The sequence below is a fragment of the Sitophilus oryzae genome, unplaced genomic scaffold (genome assembly GCF_002938485.1).
Source record: "Sitophilus oryzae breed Bouriz unplaced genomic scaffold, Soryzae_2.0 scaffold_1393_pilon_pilon, whole genome shotgun sequence".
Classification (NCBI taxonomy): domain Eukaryota; kingdom Metazoa; phylum Arthropoda; class Insecta; order Coleoptera; family Curculionidae; genus Sitophilus; species Sitophilus oryzae.
Genome location: NW_022146052.1, coordinates 3,629,356 through 3,648,040, shown reverse-complemented (window position 1 = coordinate 3,648,040; position 18,685 = coordinate 3,629,356). Strand labels below are relative to the sequence as shown.

The following is an 18,685-nucleotide window of genomic DNA, read 5'->3' as shown; positions in this document are numbered from 1 at the left end:
AGATTGTAGGACGTCAATGGCGGTGCTGTTAAGTACAAAAGGCTGTCCCAAATATATATATTCTTCTACTATTTTCAGTGTTGTGTTATATATTAGAATGTATTTTCTTTCCACTAGTCCGTTATACATTTTTAATTTTTGCTAAATTCATTTTGAGACTCAATTTATTGCTGGCTGTACTTAGTTCCTTAATTTGTGCTTGTAATTCTTCAAGACTATAATAGAGGAAGATATTCTCCATCTATTTGCAATCCTTTGTTGGTCCAGTCTAATTGACGGAAGACGTCTTCTAGTGTTTCTGTACAGAGATTTGATGATATCGCGTGTCCCTGAAATACTCCTTTCCCAATTGCCAACTCTGGAGTTGTTTTATAATATATCATTACTCTTGCTTTGGCCTCTTTGTATATTTCAGTAAAAGAGCTGTCTATGCCTCTTTAGAGCTTATTGTGCTACACTATACTGTAATTATTATTCTATAAAAACGTTCATTCAGTTAACGATACAATTTAAACCCTGTCATCACCATCTCATTTTTTATGAAACGCACTATAGTCGCGCCGCTACCTCAAAGTACCGCGCCGCTGGAATTACTTAACTCCCCGACACTTTTTAAGCACTGTATTATCACCGCGGTACCGCTCTACGCAATTGCGACTAAAAGCCACTGCGGCAGACCATGCCCTCCTTCCACGTCTTCGTTCCTTCACGGCCTACCTCTCGAGCGAGCTGGTCAACTGTCGCCTTATCTCCACGGTAGCACAGAAGAAGACTTTACATCCTATTAAGCCGAAGTTGGGCGCTTTTAGTTTAAAAGGGCATCGAACAGAGGCCCGGCCACCCGCGATTCTTTGAAGTTTCGCCCGAAAAATCGTTGGCATTCTGCCGCTGCTTCGGCGGAAAGATGCTCGGTGGAGATACGGGTGGAGCGTTTTTTTTATCGTCGGTTTTTATTTTTTTCGGAAAAAAAAAAGGTGCCGAATGAGGGGTATGTGTATTTTAGTAGAAATAATGACGAGGATTTGTTGAGTTTCGGGTTGATTTTTATCAGATGAAACGTGGTGATGAGGAACAAATAGGGTTTTAGAGAACTGACCAGTGATAGATAGTTATTCTATATAGATATTAAGACAATGAAGTCAAGGGTCAATATCGTTCTTGACTACATATTATGGAGAAATGTTAAAACACAACAGCTATAAAGCCGACAATTGTAGAAAACACTGCTGCATTTTGCGTTTAAAATGGTACTACACGCATCACGTTGTATAGCTTTTATTTCTGTCAATTTGTAGATCTCCAAAATAGTTAAATAGGTTTGATTTTATACGAAAATGGCGAACAAGTATGCTAGTAATTTTCACAATAATTTGTGTCAAAGAATTAAGATGAAAATCATTATTACAAATTGTAGCACTACTACATAGTGATGTAAAAATTCTAATTAATCGTTACAAAGTAACAGTTACTTTATGTAACGCTTACTATTTGAATTTAGGACTCGTTACTCGTTACTAAGCTAATTCGTTACTTTTGCGCCGGCAGTAATCGTAATCCCTGGAAATGCACGAACCGAGGACTCGAAACTCGATACTGAAATATTCCTTACTTAGACGTAGGTCTAGTTGTTATCAATATGTTTATGTTTAAAGTGTTGACTTGACGCCGCGCCGCCGCCGGCCGCTGTTTTGGATGGCAAATGTGTGATATTTTTATTACAATTATTATGATTGGCTAATGCCGACCCGGAGGTGGTCTGTCCCTTTGTCGTTTGTTGTCGCTTTTTATTTATAGAATAGAATTGTTTATTTAGATTTACATATCTTAGATATTAATTAAAAATGGATTCACGTTAGTCACAAAAAATGTTAACATCTGAAAAAGCAGAGCAAATATTTTTCTTCAAAAGAGAGACTTTTTTCTCCAATAATATTCAATATAAAAGCGGACGGCACTGGTTGAAATAAATAAAATTCTTTGTACACCGAAAAAGGTATTTTGAAGCATATGTAAAACTTGGAAAATAAGTTCGTCATAATAATGCTTTTATTTATTCACTATTCTAATAAACAATATGCATTCCTTCGGAAACTATCTATTTATTTATCTAGTAATGCTAAAACACTCTATTTTAAAGTCGATTAGAGAAAATAGTATGATTCATTGGCAAGCGATGTAAATATTTGTGATCAGGTAAAATTGTGATGTAAGAGGAGGCTTAGCTTGCCTGCGGCAGGTCAGTAGTAGATAGACCGGCTGGCTGTTGTGTTGTGTTTTGTCATAGAGCTGATATTTGAGGGTTGAGAGTCTTTTGACTATAAACGTTGCAAGTACTGTAAGGCAACGGGTCGTTTGACCAGAAGAAAACCTCTTGTGACGTCTTGCCTTCGAGGTTGGTCTTGAGAGTTTGAGGTCTCCCTTGTCTTCTCAATTGACACGATGCGGCGTTGGGATAGAGAGACTAGTGAGGTACCCCAATTAGCTTATTCGATTGGGATGCGAATCTGTTTAGCGGCAGAATTGCGTCCGGGGGAAGCCCCTATACTATTTCAGGTGACACTAGCTAGTTGTTGAAGATGATTAAGCAATATATAACCGAATAATATTTGAATTAGATGGAAGATATGGAATGTGATATATTGAATAGAATGTCAGTGATGTCAGTGGTTAGGGGGCGGAGTACCCCCGGGCGAGTCTTACTATTTAACTATCAATTTTATCCAGATCAGTAAATGTTTGTTTTGTTATTTTCATGTACAATGAGAGAGTGCTTGCCAATGACCAACTAAATGGATATTTGAGGTGAATTTGCATTGTAAGACCCGGTTGAGTAAGCCCTAGAAATAAGCGATTTTACACATAGAAGACGTGTGTCAAGTTTCATAACGATATATGTAATAAAATCAGAGTTATTATGAAGAAAAAAAATTTTAGAAAAATTTACCACCCTGTATCTCAGAAATTAAGATCTTTAGGACATTCATATGAAGTTTTTCTCTTAGAATAGGTCCAAGAATCGCGCCCTTAAATATTAGCATGTCATTAAGGAACACCGTGTATGTTTTTTTTTCAATGATAAGAGCTAAAATTTCCTCAACGTCTCTGTTAGCTCTTTCCACTGAACCTTGATTTTGACATTCAGTTTCAAAATCAAGACATTCAAAGCAATCAAAATGAACCGTACTTTTCTCTAAGCCATATTTTATATGGCGTAATTTATTCTCATACATCGTAAACTAATGTGTTTCTCCTTTGTTACAGACTATATTAAATTCCATGCACAAATATCAGCCGAGGTTTCATTTGGTAAGGGCTAATGACATTCTGAAGCTGCCCTACTCGACCTTTAGGACCTACGTGTTTAAGGAGACGGAATTTATAGCTGTGACAGCCTACCAAAACGAAAAAGTAAGATTTTTTTATTTATTCAATTAATTAATTAATTAATTATAATATGTTTATACATAACAAGCTAGAGCGTTTTATTGAAATGATGTAGCAGAAAGAATATATCACAGGAATTATCCTGGTATTACCCCCCCCCCCTCAATGATTTTACCAAGTACTCTTAACAAAAAACATTCTTGTTTTATTGTTTGCAACTTAATATTTTTAGCAACAATGCCATAATTTTTGGTAAGTGTTAATATACTATATAGCCTTACTAACGACAAAACTATTTAAAAAAAATCCAATTAAAGCTGAATAATATGAATATTGATTTGAAACAAAAAAAATGTCTCGGAATGCGGTTTTTCCAACTGTAGGTAGCACTGTTAATAAGTTTTTCTCTCAAACTTTTACTGTTGATTCGCATGTTTTTGCTGCGACAGGCAGCTGCTGTGTGAACGAGAATTACCGCCCGACAGTAGATTTATCGGTAATCAGTGACATGACAGCAGAATTGTGTACTTATTTTTTTTTCTACATATGTTTAAAATGTTTGTTCTGCATACAAAACATTCTTAAACACGATGAAATCGTATTTAAATTAAATTACTCAATTTCAAAATCAATAAAAATTATATTGATAATAGTAGGTAATTTAGGTAGGTAACTGAATAAAGGCAGTCATTTTTATATAAATAATTTAAAATAGAACATATTATTAACAAACAGATACCCAAATAAAGTTTAAATTATTTATTTTGCCCTGTTGAACACGGTAGCGGCTCTTTTGTCGGCACATTCTAGAAAATTGTTATTACAAATCACACGCAATCAAAGGATAATGAACGATAATTTCTTACGACTTGTTAATTAGTTGTTATTAATGTGAATATTATTTATTGTTATTGTCGTAAGCGTCGGAAGTTATTATCTACGAGAGACTGCAACTAAATCCAGTTGGCTTTTTATATTACGACTTTATATGTACAGGGTGATGCTCTAGTTTGAAATTAAGTTCAGTTAAAAGGAATATATTTTTACAGATCTTCCTTGAGTTGTAACTCATCATACAGTCTCAAGGCTTTGACAAAAGGCCAGTATTTGAGACGGCTGACCTCTGTTTCTCGGTCGTAAGTCTTGAAGATTACGTTTGATTGAAGATTTCCCATCAAAACACCCTGCAATCTTAGATCTATTCCCAACATTTAATTTTTTGAATTATCCCATTATCTTTATTCTTTTATGAGCTACACATTTTTAAGTAAAGTATTGATTTCAGAGATTCTTTTATCGACAAAAACAATAATTTTATAATAATTTTAGTAGCGTGTAGTCTTTCTCTCGCAGCAATAACAACTTCGTCGTATCGAATGAATAAGGGTAGTTATTATTTCTTGATCTATAGCTTAATGAATATCAATCCATAGATCACGAAAACTCTTTACAAGAGCTAAGGCTAGCATTAATGGAGGAATCTCCGTTAATGCTAGCCGTAGCTCTTGTAAAGTTTGTGGTGGAATAGAATGCCGACGAACAGCTCTTTTAAGTTCATCGCACAAATGTTCGATTGGATTGAGGTCGGGACTACAAGGAGGCCATTCCAATCTTCGTAGTCTAACCTCATCATTATCATGCATCAGTTTAAACTGATTTCCAACGAAAGGAGCAAATGGAACGACAACTTCTTGGAAGACATCCTCAGTATAACGGTGGGCATTGAGAGCTCCATTTCCAACAACTTCAGGATTGTAAAAATATCAGTAACTTTATTTAAAAATGTGAATCTCATAAAAGAATATAGAGAATAAGATAATTCAAAAAATGAAATGTCAGGAATACATTTAAGATTAAAGGAAAGTGTTCAAAATGCCCGTCCCATTTTTCCACAGGGTGTTTTGAATTTATTGCAATTTTTTTTATTTAAAAAAAAGTTTTGATATACCCCGGTATAAATCCACCTAACCGAAATATATAAGCCACTAAAATAATAAAAAATAATGCCAACAAATTTATCTACAAACTAATACCAGAATCATAAAAATCGGATTTTAAATTCAAAAATTATAAAACATCAAACTTAGTCAAAATTTTAGGGTGGCGGAATTTTGTGCCGGTGAGTTTATATTATGATTTTTTTCAGAAATAAAAAAGACATATTACTTAAACAAAATATTCTTTAGATTTAATCAATGGATTTAATTTTTTCGTGTATTTATGTAGACCATCCGGTATATCGTTTTAATAAATAATACCTGAAAAAAAACAGTGGAAAGCCATGTTAATTACGTAATAAGCTAATAGAAGTGGCATTAATCCGCATGCAATGCTCTTGTTCATTTTAGATATTACTTGTAATATCCCATCCAGGATATAACATAAAATACGTAGATACTCTTTATAGTGAGTGGATTCACCGCTCGCGATAAGATAGTAAATTTAACATTCAAACAGTAAACGGGTTTAGAACTCTAACATTTCACTATAAGATATTTTATACATATATAGCAACTACTTTCAATATTTAATAGTGTTAGAGTTAGTTCTACTAACATACAAATCTTAATTTCAAACGGTAATTACGATAATATATAAAAATTATATACATACAAAAGAAAAATTGAAAATACATACAAGTTTTTTAGATTTTTTTTTTCAGTTCCACTGTGACCTTCTCAGATCCTGATTTCTAGAACACATTCTCCAGTTCTATCATTTTCAAAAAGTCTAACAATTTGGAGAATGAACCCTCCCTATCCTCATATAGTTTTTCTGTTATTGTCTAATATAAAGAAGCGCACAAATGTGTTCTGTAGTTTCTTCTTCAGATTGACTGTCAATCCCATCAGTTCTAGATGCCTCTTGATAGCTTTGACAGTTTTTTGTCTTTTCCTATCAGGTCTGCCGTAAATTTCTGCATGATTATAGAGATTTGTTTGACCCACACTCACTGAAAAAAAGGATCTCTCAGTCGAAATGAATATGACTTTGACCCAAAAGATTGGCGCTTTTCAATAGGGCCAAGAACGACGTTTCTTTACCCAAAGCATTAACTATCTTTTCATAAGCTTTAAAAAATTACTTTAGAGAATAGAAGAATCTATCTGTCGAAAGTGTTTCACTCTTGACCCAAAATGAATATGCAAAGAAGTTCTTGCTACAAGAACAATAGTCTCTTTGATTCATGCCAAAATTCTTGATTGAAAAGGGACATTTCTTGATTAAAGAGACACTTTTCTTAAAGCAATAGCGAATACTATTGACTCAACTAAAATTTATTTTGATCTAAGAGAAGTCTATACATCATATACAGGCATATTACGAGATATATTATTTTCAGATAAATTTAGGTTTTCCTGGTCTGTAGTAAGTAAAGTGATATTATTTTCCTCGATAGTAGTTATTTCTGCTTCTTAACTCCTTGGTATTTTTTGGGGTGGTTCATCACTCTACAAATTACAAAAAAATGTTACATCACGATTAATCAAAGTAAAGCAAATAAATTATTAAAATTATAGGCTTTGGTCACATTTTGAATTTTTATAACGACGACTTGAAATTCTAAAATTTTTGTAATTATTTGCATAAAAAAATCGATTGTATATTAGCTTACTTCGGGTTTCTCTTATTACCGATTCTGAACCGTCCTAGAACTGTGATGCGTATGCACAGAAGGAAATATGAAGACATTATTTCATTTGCGCATGCGCTGCAGAGTTCCGGGACGGTTCGAATCGGTAAGGACCCGAACAAAGCTATTGTATATACCGTCCTTCGTCATCGTCTTTGCGTGTGGTTATTATTTTTCATCAAAAGAATATTTAGCTATTGGAAAAATGGCCATGTTTCTTGAACGAAGTACTTTCTAGCGTATTTTTCTTATTATCTTAAAACAAAGTAACTTGCACTTGGTTGAATGAAAATAGATTCAAGAGAAATTTTCGAATTTTTCAAGAGAACCAGTTTTCTTGAGTTAAGAGAGTTTTTCTTCAGGCAAAATATTTTCTTTTACGCTAAAATAAATTCTCTTGCCACTAATTTTTTTTTCAAGAACGATGACGACTTTAGTTCAAGTCTCTCTTTTTTATCAGTGCTGTTTTATAACCATTCTTGTGAACAGTTATATTTTTGTACAATTTCTAATTGCACGACATATAAACATATTATTATTTTATAACATGCACCAGTTAGAAGAAGTGTGGTATTTTTCAGGAGCTTTTTTAGAACAAAATAATCACATAATCAAAATCAGGATGCCTGAACATATCTCGTACACGTCATGGAGATAAAGATGCTGGGAACTATTCCTCAGTCTTCTTATTTTCTCGTATTAGCGCTCTTGTAAAGAACCACAAAGACATGTTAAACACGTGAATAATTAGAGTGAAACGATGCAATTATACAACAGTACGGCCGCGTAATTAGCTGAAAGTGAAAAATGCTTCTGAACACCGGGACAGCATAATTAATCGGTAAAATTAGTGTCCTGTGAAATGTCTTCAGAATTGTCAGAGAAAGATTAAGTTTTACCAGAGATATGAGAATCTTAGGTCTACAGGTCTCGCTTATGTCTACAGGGAGGACCAAAAAGTAATAATAACAATAGCTGATAACTTCTAATCAGTTTGACAAAAAAAACTTACTCGGACTGATATAAAAGCTTTTATGTGTAATAATTTGAAGTTAATTTATTCAATTTCACTAATTCATTTGGTAAATTTTAAGAATAATGATAGGTTCATACAGGGAAATAAAATAGAATAAAAAAATCAATAGTTGATCAGCGAATAATAAATACCTAACTGTCAGTATTGCTTTATGACATGTTCAAAGCGTTTTTTTTTCTGATCGTTGTGATTTAACTGATTTCCATTATCATTAACACATCTTAGTTAACACCGAAGGAATTTCCTTTGTTAGTGGCAAATGTGTGCAAAACAATATAAATAAATTAATATAAATTAAGCTGAGTCATATTTTTCTACACGAGAAAGTTTTTACTGAGAAAAACTACTAGCCATACAGGAAGCATCATCCTCATTTCATTATTTATTGCATTGAATTTTCTTTACCAGTCATGTTATATACTAAAAAAAAGGGCTGGGAAATGACAAACAATGACAACTTCACTAAACTCTCTTATACCTTTAAAATACAAATTTATACTTTTCTCTGGCTCCTTTTAAAGCCGTATCTCCGAAACCTTCGTATGTTTTAGACGAATCGTTTAACGAAAAAACTGTTGGTAGTTAGAACAAAAACATCTCCTAATTAGTTCTAAGAAGTTAGTCAGTAGCCGGCGACCAAGCGAGCCGATGGCTGGCCTGGCTGACCGGACAAAAAATCACCGAAAAAAGAAAGAAAGACCGCCTCATGTCGACTAAATAGATTAAGGAATCTCAGTATTTGTGTCGCGTGATAATTAGAAGATACAAAAAGTTTGTTTGGCTGTTCCGAGAAGTGCCGTCATCTGAATGTGTTGTGTTCTACTATAGGTACTGTAATACACATAGAAAGAGCAAAACAATTTTTGTCTGTGGGATAAAACGGCTTATGTTTTTTTTTATTAAAAAATCATTGTTTTGAAAACAAGCAGAATTTTTTAATACGTTCTCTGGGAAAAATGGGGAAACACCGGAACACCTCATCACTGAGTACCTCGAGACGACAACCATTCCTGCCAACCTAAACTGCTGTAAAACAATCTCAGATACTGCCTTTTGTCAAAGTCCTGAGACAGTAAGATGAGTTAAAACTCAAGAAAGAAGGACACAATAGATTTATAAGGACAGAGTTCAGAGTTCAAGAGAAACGAAGTTCTTCGCTAATTGAAACCACTAATTTCGAGGTTCTGAACGAAGCTTAAGAAAAAACGTGCGAAAAAATAAAAAGTAATGAGTGCGCAATTTCATATCGACTGTTACCCGGCTGTACTATAACTGTACATTTTTTTATCGCGCTCGGCACTTCTTTCAAAACTCGTCGCCGTTATTATAACCTTATATCGCGTTTATTAATCCTTCGCATCGCTAATATACGACCCATTGTCCGCCGCGTAATGGTCTGTCTCTCTATACGTCGAATTTATAAATATGGATTGGGTTTTGTCACTTCGTGAGCGCACCTGTACGCGAGAAAAGCATTAATAAAGAGGCCCCAGACAAGGATGAAAGCCAATAAAGGACAAGGAGAAGAAGAAACGATGGTTTTAGCGAAGGGATCCGTTCGATTTTGATTGAGATTTTTACAGCGAGTTTTTGCGCGACCTGTATATAGAAAGTCTTCAGCTAAGCTGTTTTTAAATTATTAGGAAGATTGGGTCCTTAACAAAAGTAGTAACTTATACAAGGATAAAACACTCCGGCCACCAGTAATATATTAAATTTTATGACATTGGTATTACTACATTTTTGAAGCATTGAAGTCTAAAACATTTTTTTTGTGTCATAGAATATGCAATTAAATAGAAAGTCACCAAAATTAAATGGTACTATGGAGGAAATAGATACCAAGAAATATTTTGTAAAACAAATTCATCATCAAAATCATCATTATTACATCTTTCCATCAACAAAAATTTAAACGATGTTCCTCCATAAATTTTAAGAAACTACTAGTGGCCGATGGTTATATATATATATATATATATATATATATATATATATATATATATATATATATATATATATATATATATAATATAGAATTGAATATTGCATTATTATATTATATATATATATATATATATATATATATATATATATATATATATAATATAGAATTGAATATTGCATTATTATATTATCTAAATATCCATATTTTCGTAACAGTTTCTCTAAAGATCTTATCCTTTTTTTGCAGATAACTCAATTGAAAATCGACAATAACCCATTCGCTAAAGGATTTAGGGATACGGGAGCAGGCAAGCGGGAAAAGAAGTAAGTATTTAAGTACTTTCAGAGATCCCGTCCTCGATACAACCCTTCTTGAGCTATCGATCTATTCAAATAGCCTTTAAAATGTTTCCTTCCCTGTTTCCACCTTTAAGGTGATATACATAAGTTTATTACAGACAAAAATATACAAGACGACCGTATTTAAAATTATTGCGATTAAATTTATTTAAAAGAAACCCTTTCAATTCGAATAACCTATATATCGTCTCTCAGTGACGGGACAAACGTGGCAGATGTGGCAACGGGGTACGCCTCTTCCCCCCTAACTGTGCCCTTTAGCGCCCCCTACGCGATCGACCTTCTAACCAAATGCCAGGAATAATTTGGAGGGATGTCGCATTGGGCTTGCGGTCTGTAATTTCGACATGTCGAAGCCAGCGGACGGGCTTAGCATTCTAAGAAGGCAGTCTCGCTTTAAAAAAGCGTAATTTTATTTTTAACCTGTCGTTTCTCCATTTGGTAGTTCTGTCTCGAGATTTCCGTATGTAAGAAGAGTACAATGCGTTTATAATGTACTGAACAAAGAGAGAATAGTAAACACGTTGCCAAACGTATGAAATAAACCGAGAAACTGCTGCATTGCTAAGACAGGTGGAAGGGGATACAGCAGATTCGTCACCGTCGACCGGTCGACTCAATCAGTATCTCTGTCCTCTGTCAGTACTTAAAATTCTAGGGAAAGATGTACAATCATGCTTTCAGCTTCACCATTTAATTACGTCTCGTGATACTTTATTTGTTTATTTATTAACTAGTCGTTGTAATTTTCCTTATAACTTGTAAATTTTTAAGTGCAAGCAAAGAATATTATAGTTAAATAGAATTATCTTTGGTGCAAGTTAGAAACACTTGCATTTTTGGTAAAAATAAGTGGAATTGAGTTGGTGTTTGACAGTGGTCGCGCTATTAGAACTCAAATTCAAAAATCGATATCTCGAAATCCATTAGAAATAATTGATTGTAGTTTTTTTTTCAAAAACTTTCTTAATATCTCTGCTATATTTTCTTCGCAGACAGTAGGTGAAAATCTTTATAAATAAAAAAGTTACACGATTGCTGAAAATTGCTATGCACTAAAAGTAAATGGATGTTTTTTTGAATGGAAAAAAACAAGCCTATCAAATGTTTCTTATTTAAACATCTTGTAAAAGATCCGAACTTCAAAATAAAAAAAATCAATATCTAAAGTGGTTGCGAAAGAAAAAAAAGTTGAGTTTTTAAATTATCGCGATTACTGACGTTTTCTCGTTAAAAAAAATGGATACCCTGACGATATCCTTATAATTCAATTTCAGATGCTCAGAAACATATCTAATGATTTTATCTAGTTATCTTTTCGAAAAAAGTCTTAAAAATACGCGGTTTGCGATCGTGATTTTAGTTTACTAGGGAAAGGCGTACCGGAGAAATGTGGCAACGCCGCAACAGCACACCGTCGCATTTCTCTCACTCCGACTTAATAAGATCCCTATGCGATTTACTTTCACACATGTAAATACCGACCCAAAAGTAAGAGTTGCCAACACGGTATATAGTAACTGTGCTATATTATTTGTATCTGTAATATTTATTTTTCTCTAAAGTGTGATACACTATTTACTCCACCCTTAAATAAATTGAAACGTTTTTTAAACCATGTGCTACTATTTTAACCAAAAATTTACCCTCCTTCTCCGATAACGAATCTTCTACCCCACATCAGTATCATCGTCGCTATCGATCTGTTTAAACGGCATTAAGCCGTCTCATTGTTTCTATTAGGAGGGTCAAAAAATGTGCCCTGTAATTTTAAGGTTAGGCTTTTAACGCGCGCTTTGACGGTTCATCCCCAGCCCTCTTTTAATTTCAACGGACAATTTTATCTAACACCAGAAGGGTGTGGATTCATGATTATCTCTTTAGTCCGCCGAAACGGGACATTATACTTTTAAATTTAGTTGGATTTTTTTATTAAGTAAGACCCCAACGGTTTGCAAATTCACCGGTTAGAGTCTTCTGTCGTGACATACAGATACTTATTTAGCAGTTTTTATCCAATTATAGACAGGAAGGATCAGGCGAAAAAGATATTTGAACCTTAAACAGCCTCTACACTATGCAGAGATCTCTTCGAAACAGGTCAAGGCATTTCGATTTAGTTCCAGTTGTCTTGACCCACTTCGGTTTGCCCTGATCTACATTCGATTCTTAAAAGTACCTGAAAACTACTCGTGAGGAAGGCGTGAGGGGATTTTTTTTGGCGTTTCCAAAACGTGGCGGTATCTGTACCCGAGGCAAAGGATTTTTTTTTCATAAATCTCAGTGAAATAAGTAAACCTAGACTTTTCTAAAATAGCTGTTGTTACGATGATATTTCGTTGATTACATCTCGTTTTATATTGATATATATTCCACAAAATTAATAATTGAACACGCGTTTATAATATGTGGAGTAGATATTTAAGAACAAAACTTTTCACTCAATCTGCAGGAATATAATTACAATATGTTTATTATTAATTTTATTATAATGAATAGGTATATAAAATTGTAGGTATATGTTATGTTTGTTTACGCGGCCTTAATTGATTAATATAACAGTAGTATTGCTTAAAGAGTAATACTGGCAACATCATCAATATATCGAGCTGATTTGGAACATTATTGATTGACCCGATGTCAATAAAAGATACTTTTATATATAATCTTAACGTGGTTTGATATAAATCCATTCAAAAATAAGAAATAATAATTAGACGATTTTCCCAGAACGCTGTTGAGGCGCTGCTAATCCTGTGCTGAATATCAGAGTCGATATTGGCCTTTTCCGAAATCAAACTGCCTAGGTAATTGAATTCCGCTACATATTTCAATAGTTCCCCGATTATTATAGCATTGTTGTGATCTTCTGGGGGAGTGCACATGATTTTAGTTCTCTCGATGTTTAACTTAAGGCCCAAAGCCTTGTATGCCCAGGTATATGTGATCAACATTTCTTGATGATGAATTATAACTCAAGAAAGGGAGACACAATAGATCTATAAGGTCGCGGTGATTAACTTTAACCTCCCTTAAGAAAGATATCGATTCTTTTTAAATAGAACAATTTCAGAGATTCCGCCGAGAAAAAGAACAAACACCGATAAATCCCTCGACTTCAGTTCGAATCAAACGACCCTCGGCCTTTGTCCGATGACCATATACAGGGAATCGTTAAAAATCCCTAATGCAAAATCGATACGAGGCTCTATCGGCGTCGTCGACCTCTCTGGCTGGCAGCAGAAAGTCTTTTTCGGTAGCACGAACCTTGGCGATTCTTTATTTTCAATTTAAGACGTCTTAATCGCGTTATCAATCGGGGGTAGTTTGTAGGAGGCCAGGACAGACAGCTTCATCCCCCGACGATTGATCGGTGCACTTTGTTCGGAATCTGTCGATTTACCCTGTAAACATCGGCCAGGGGTGGATTTTGAGGGGGGAAATGAATGAAGAAGGTCGATGTGGGAGTTGTAAAAGTTGTTGTTGATATAAGGCAAGGTCTAAATAGAGTAGAAATCTACACAATAGCATACATTCTCTCTTGTTCTACGCCTTTTAGTTAGTAAATATCAGTAGTTTAATCAAAATCGACAAATTTCATGAGTATATATATACGGAAAAAAAATAAAAAAGTTATCATTTTTTAGCTAGTCACCAACTAGTTTCTTGTTCATCATTCCTCAGACATCAGGAATGAAGTAGGGTGGCTGTCTAGGGCTACCGGACAGTCCCTTCGCGAACGGCAATAGCTAATTGACCAACCACAGGGATAATTATAGCCGGTAACCTTTTCGAGTGCGCTAAATGGAAATCGGCTAACTCGCTCGGCCGAGCGCAATTACCGAGAGGGGGGCCGGCTGTCTGAGTCATTCCCGGGCCGACACGACGCCGTTTTTTAAGAAGGATGTCATCGATTTCGTGTAGTGGAAGATTGCACGTGGGGGGCTTAATGTACGGGGGACAAGTTTTAAGACAAAGGAAGGAGGATGTGAATGAAAAAGTAAAAAGTATTTAAAACGTCTTCTATTTGCTGCTAAAGGTACTTTGTTTGTTCTCGGCCATATCATTGTCCATGGCCTACGGAGTGTCTAAATCGACTCTTACGAAATATCTGATTTCACTATCCCCATTATATTCACCTCCAACCTCAAAAAAAATTTATTTAATTCTACAGTGTATAAAAAATATTGTGACATTTACAAACAAATCTAATAAATTTTATTTGCACCAATTGTTACAGACAAGCCATGCTGGCACAACGGCATACGGACGACAAGACATCTCACCCTCTTCCGGCGAGGATGTCAGCAGACAGTAGTACCGTCTCAAAAACGGATGACAGCGAACTGGATGTGGTCGGTACTGCGGACAGTCCGAGGCCTAGTTTACACGCGTCCACACCCATAGCTTCTAGTCTGAACCACAGCGGTAGGTACAAGCAAATTACACATTTTCCAAATTTACATTTTTTTATTTATTTCAGGCGCCGAAGATGACTCAATTCGACGCAGACTCCATGACGATTCGGGATCGGAATCATCCTGCAGTGAATCTCCCGGTAGTACCGCCTTCCGGCAACGGCCTTCCTCACCCAAAGATTCAGCTGCCGGGCCTTCGAGTTCCAGCGGGGAGTACCCTTCGCCCAACATAAGTGTCGGACCTCCCATTCACCCACCACCTCATTTACTTCCTTACTTCTACCCTCCGGGGATGTATCCGGGTGCAGGAGGTCCTAATCCTTTTGCACCACCGCTAAGTTTGTTCACGGGAGGTCATGCTCCGGGTGGGATGAACCCAAGTCTCTTTTTCAACGCTCAATTGGCTCTAGCTGCTCAACATCCAGCTCTGTTTTCGCATTACCAGAATCTGACGCATCCCAGTCCCCATAACCATCACCTGTCTCCCACTTCCCCTATACACAACCACCTCAAAGGAGGACATAGGTTCACTCCCTACACCTTACCAAATGCTTCAGGAGGAGGTGGTGGTGTGAGTTCTTCCCCTCTGGGTAGTGCTTTCGAAACGGTTACTCCCAGTTCGCATACGCGTAGCTTGAGTAATTCTCCGAACAGTACCAAGATCAGGGCGTCTTCGTTATCACCTCCCGTTAGGAGTAGTACCGTCTCGCCTAAACCGGAAACGGCAAATTCTCCCAGTGACTTGAAGAGTATAGAGAAAATGGTGAATGGATTGGACGTGAAACATAACACTGCTAGTGACGTTGCGGACAGTAACAGTGACAAATAATAGTGATATGGTGACGTTGTTCAATGAAAAACTTGTGTGGAAATTGTTAGATTTTCTTATTGCCATTATTAAAAATCCTCACGAAAATCAGGAATTATTAGAACGTTAAGGTGTTTTTTTTATTTTTGACAGTTGGAAATTGCTGAATATACAGGATGTCCAATATTTCGTGGGTTTTATGTTTTTTTTCGTTTATGAGTAGAGATACAAAGATATTTTACATCACTTTATTTCACACGCCGCGATTATGGCGCCGCCTAACGGCCGAAGAGTGAATTAACACTTAGCGCCCTCTGGCAGCAAACAGCTGAACTAAAATTGCAAATGTGGCGCCCTCTTGTGGCAAAATGTTGAACTAAACGAAACATGTGGCGCCCTCTGCTGCCAAAAACTGAAACTAAATTTTTAGTTCAGTGTTTCGCCGCAAGAGGGCGCTACATCCGCGATTTTGGTTCAAACTTTTGCCTCTAGGGGGCGCTACCATCGCAATTTAGTTCAACATTTTGCCGCCAGAGGGCACCACCAGTCGCGTTTAGTTCAGTGTTTTACCGCTAGAAGGCGCAACGTTCCCGCTTTTAGTTCAGGGCTTTGCCACCAGAGGGCGCCACAATCGTTCTAAATGCAAAAGATTAAAATAGAACAACCAATATTTGCAAAAATTCATTTATTATAAAGTTAACAAAAAGAGCGTCCGGTTCAAGTCTTATGTTTTCATTAGTGTGTATTTTACACACTAACGGACACCAAGGATCTGTATTCTTGTATATGTGATCATACACCAACACTTGTATGTTAATACTCTGCTTATAAAACACACGAAAATGGGACACCTGTAGATTTTAAGATCTATCTGTCCAAAGAAACATGAATTGAACAAAGTATACCGTATGACCGAAAAAAACGTCAAAGGCGGCTGTGGAATGAAAATCGATGATAGTTTTAGGCAGGTCAATCTCCAGATGTCATTTAGTAAAAATTCACATAATATTTGTGAAAAATTAATACTAATAAAGATTTAAAAAAGAATAGAACTCACAAAAAACTATTTCCAAAAAAATACTTTTTCTCGAAATTTAAACTACCTAGGGCTTGACCTCGCCAAAATTATCATTGACTGTCATTCCGCAGCCGTCTTTGACACCGTTTTTTTTCGATCGTATGGTAGTAACTCCTCATCAGTTTTTCTATCGGGATTGGCTTGCAATATTAGAAAAAATTCTACTCAGTAGGCTTGTAACAAAGATTTATGATGAAAATACATCTATTACAAGTCTTAAGTTGTATTCAACATGGATATTTTTATACGTTAAACGAAAATACCACTGTTGTATCTGGTTTCTAAACAAAAATACATAAAGTTTCCTATATTTAAGAATATTTCAATACCAGTAACAGTTAATTTAGTGTTCTTAGAAGTGATTAAGTGTCTTTATGATGATGTCGGTTGAAAATAAATGTACAGAGGTACGATTGGTTAGTATGGAGTACTCATTTTGTACTGAAATTTTGGTTTAAGTATAAAATGATAACTCCAAACGACATAGATATCTTTTTTTAGAATGTGATTAAATTTCTTGCTTTATTTAACAATCATAACACTCTACAGTATGTTTTACTATATAAATCTGTTTAACTAATGAATTTTGTATCAATTTGAGACCTTTCAGTGCAATAGTTAGTTTCTGATAAAAGAAAACACACTGTAGATGTAAATTTTATTTATTTACACATGGTCAAAACGTATATATAACCTCTAAGTGCTTTTTTCGTAATATATAAATAAAATTTAAGCTTATTGCAAAAGTACAAACCTTTATAAGAAACTACTATTAAGTAAAAGTTATTATATTACCAATTGAAAAAAAAACTTATTGGTGGTGCTTTGTAAAAACGATTTTTGGAAGATATACATGGTATTTCTTTTAAAGTGCAGCTAAATTTCAAAAAGATTTAACTGACAAATGCAAATTTATTTAAAAAATTCCGTACAATTGAAAAAAAACACGCCAAAGACGGCTGGGAATAAGTATCGATCATAATTTTTGCCGAGGTCAATCTATTACCAAAAACTGTTTCCAAAAAAAATGTTTTTCTCGAATTTTACTACGCCTTAAGGCCAACTGGCAGTAAGTGCCATTAAAAAATCACGTCTAGGGCTTGACCCAGCCAAAATTATAATCGATTGTCATTCCCCAGCCGTCTTTGACGTTGTTTTTTTTTTCGAGCGTATTTTACCTTGCCCATCTATATGTTCGTATTTTAACAATATAGTAATATACTATGTATTGACTCTCTATTAACTTTAGATTAATCTAGACTGCACACAACCCTTAATCCGTGGAATTTATATAGAAAAAAATGTTCCTTTTATTTTAGATAATGTGTATATTTATTTTAAAATTCTCCTGTACATATTGTTAGTATTTTGTGTTAATAAAAAACCTGTAATAAATGTATAAACTTGTATAATAGTTAATCAAATTCAAAAAATTGTTTCTGTTTTACCAAAGACACTCGATTTTCAAAGTCCATTTGAAAATGCGCATAAATGTTGGAAAATAGAAAAAAAATGTATATATTATATATGAAAAAACGATATGGAAGAGTATAAATATAAGTGTTTCTTTTTGTTAATTCAATAACAATATTAATATCAGCAAATTTTCAGATTTGTTACATTTTTTAACAATTAAAAATATGCCTAACTCAAGTTTCAAACTCTCTGTTATTTGTTTTATAATTATTTATTATGCGCTGATATAATATACGATTAATTTCTCAAAATGTATTAAAGTAGGAAAATCAATATGTGAAGTGTCGCTGTGTACATGTCCTCTACTTTTAAAAAATAAATTAAACGAAATATTCCTAAAAAAAACTATGATTTTTATTTTATTTCCCTGTATCTAATGAACTCATTACAATAATCTACCACAGCACACCAGTTGCTGAATAGTTTCCAATATTTGCCTTATTATATTGCAGTTATTATAATTTCCTTAATATGGATGCAATTAATACTAAGAATTAAAAAATCAAAAAGGTTTTTCTACCAGTATAGAATATACGTGAACTGA

At 34.7% G+C, this 18,685-nt stretch overlaps 1 protein-coding gene across 7 annotated transcripts in view; it reads left to right on the top strand.

Annotated features, from left to right (window-relative positions):
* The window catches only part of LOC115875664 (optomotor-blind protein), a 300,116-nt gene extending 281,651 nt beyond the window's left edge, over positions 1 to 18,465 (top strand). For 5 of the 7 annotated variants that reach the window (XM_030891190.1, XM_030891194.1, XM_030891191.1 and 2 more), the window contains 4 exons: positions 3,262 to 3,408; positions 10,249 to 10,325; positions 14,596 to 14,789; positions 14,845 to 18,465. In XM_030891190.1, coding sequence (XP_030747050.1) covers positions 3,262 to 3,408; positions 10,249 to 10,325; positions 14,596 to 14,789; positions 14,845 to 15,608 — 1,182 coding nt within the window. In that variant the 3' untranslated portion in view covers positions 15,609 to 18,465. The remainder of the gene's footprint in view (positions 1 to 3,261; positions 3,409 to 10,248; positions 10,326 to 14,595; positions 14,790 to 14,844) is intronic. The other 2 variants (XM_030891195.1, XM_030891192.1) reach the window with 1 other exon arrangement.
* The last annotated feature ends 220 nt before the right edge of the window (positions 18,466 to 18,685 follow it).